Source organism: Piliocolobus tephrosceles, unplaced genomic scaffold (genome assembly GCF_002776525.5).
Source record: "Piliocolobus tephrosceles isolate RC106 unplaced genomic scaffold, ASM277652v3 unscaffolded_10247, whole genome shotgun sequence".
Lineage (NCBI taxonomy): Eukaryota > Metazoa > Chordata > Mammalia > Primates > Cercopithecidae > Piliocolobus > Piliocolobus tephrosceles.
This window is the reverse complement of record NW_022291252.1, coordinates 3,158-5,134: the sequence shown is the minus strand read 5'-3', so window position 1 is coordinate 5,134 and position 1,977 is coordinate 3,158. Positions and strand designations below refer to the sequence as shown.

Genomic DNA, 1,977 nt, shown 5'->3' with positions numbered 1-1,977 from the left:
GTGGGCCACAGAGGAGGGCCCTCACCTGCGCCTTCAGCACCGGAACGGTCTCCATCACAATCTTGTGCTGCTCGGCATCCTCCTTCAGCTTATCGATCACCTCCTGTTTGGCCACCAGGGCCTCCTCGGCCTGCTGGAGCTGCTGCTTGAGATCTTCCAGCTGCATTCCCTAAAGACGGGCAAGGGGAGCTGACAGAGCCTTGTCGGCCAGGGGCGAGGCTGGCTGAGAAGAACTGAGAAGGACGAAAGAGTGGCCCTGGTTGACCAAGCTGGGTGATGCCAGCCCCTGATTTGAGGGCCCACTGCAGGATCTCAGCGTGCACAGGGAGAAGACTGCGTCCTGTCACGGCCCAAAACGACAGAGGAAGAGATGCTGAGGTTTTTTTCAGAACTGAAGAGGCCACTGAGGTCATCTGGCACAACCTTCCAGCCAGGCCGACATTCCCTTCCCAGAACCCCCAGCTGCACAGCCTTCCTCCCACCCTTCGTAGGACACAGGCCACACCCACTCACAGCGAGCCGGTCCTGTGCCCGCCACGTGCACAGCTAAGCTGAGAGTCCTCAGTCCTTCCACTCTGCCACCTGGTCAGAAGTGCACTCCTCCCACACAGGCATCCCCAGCTCCCTGAGACACACGCAGACACACCCCACCAACGCTTCCCTCCAGAAATTAAGTGGCCAGTTTTGTAGCTAACTCTTCCCCATGTGACCTGGCTTCAGGCTTTGTCCTTATAAATCTCCTCTGGGTACACTTACGATTGATGGTGTCCTGCTAAAACATGATCGCTAGCAAACTGCACCCAGCTTAGGTCTGATGAGGACAAACTAGGAAAAGGCTCCCGACCAACACTGGGGTGGAAATGTTGCCGGGCTTACCTTGGCTTGGGGGAAGCTGAGCCAGGTGCCTAAATGGCGATGGCTGGCAAGAGGGAATGTCCATGGAGACAAGATATCCCCAGCCCCACAGAGGGAGCATCCCAAGGCTCTGGCCCAGCCCCCCATTATGGTGGCCTGCTCACACTCCTGAGAGCCACATCCCGGGGTTGCCATCTCCCCACAGCTTCCCTGAGCTGTCACAGCTGCAGCCTGATAAAGGTCTAAGGCAAGTCAAGCGTCCCTCCCAGAAGCCCATTCTCAAGGTTCAGGGAAGCGGGGAGAGGAAGAGACAAGGCCAGCCCTAGAGCCCCAGCAGCCGCACTTACTCGCTTCCGCTCGCTGCCCACCAGGCTGCTCTTGATGTGGTTGTCGTATTCTTGGAAGAGCTGGTGATAGGCCACCTGCAACTGGGCCAGCTTCCGCCTGAGGAAAAGGAGCTTTTGCTGGAGAAACCACCTCATCCCAGTCCAGCCACAGTTCCTGCCTGCTTCCAACTCTACCCGCTTCCTTCCCTCCCGCGCATCACAGGCCTGGAATGGGGTCTTCCAAGGCTGTGTGAGGATTCCTGAGGCTGTCAGCTCTAAAGCAGAGCGCTGGACTGGTCACCAAGCAGTTAATGTCGTTTTCCTAAAAGCTAATATTTTAAAATGTTTATAATAAAATCGCGGCCAGATGCGGTGGCTCACACCCGTAATCCCAACGTTTTGAGAAGCCAAGGCGGGAGGATCGCTTGAGCTCAGGAGTTCAAGACCAGCCTGGGCAACATGGGAAAACACCACCTCTACCAAAAATACAAAAATTAGCCAGGTGTACTGGCCTGTGCCTATAGTCCCAGCTAGTTGGGAGGATCGCTTGAGCCCAAGAGGCAGAAGGTACAGTAAACTGAGATAATGTGACTGCACTCCAGCCTGAACGATAGAGCAAGACCCTGTCTTGAAAATAACAATAGTAATAGTAATAATAATAATTAATAGTAATAATACAATAGAACTACCCTGCACTCTTCGAAACGGTGAACTTCACAAACAGCTCAGAAAGGCAGGGGAACTGTTCTAAAGGAGACTCAAAAGGCACGCCAAGGACAGGAACCTGAGGTCCCAG

General features: G+C 54.7%; 1 protein-coding gene across 1 annotated transcript in view; it reads right to left on the bottom strand.

The window, feature by feature from the left end:
• Nucleotides 1-9: 9 nt before the first annotated feature.
• The window catches only part of IKBKG (inhibitor of nuclear factor kappa B kinase regulatory subunit gamma), a gene marked incomplete at its 3' end in the record, with an annotated part of 4,635 nt that continues 2,667 nt past the window's right edge, over nt 10-1,977 (bottom strand). The window contains exons 3-4 of the mRNA XM_023199807.1: nt 1,203-1,299; nt 10-169 (exon numbers count right to left, since the gene is read on the bottom strand). Coding sequence (XP_023055575.1) covers nt 10-169; nt 1,203-1,299 — 257 coding nt within the window. The remainder of the gene's footprint in view (nt 170-1,202; nt 1,300-1,977) is intronic.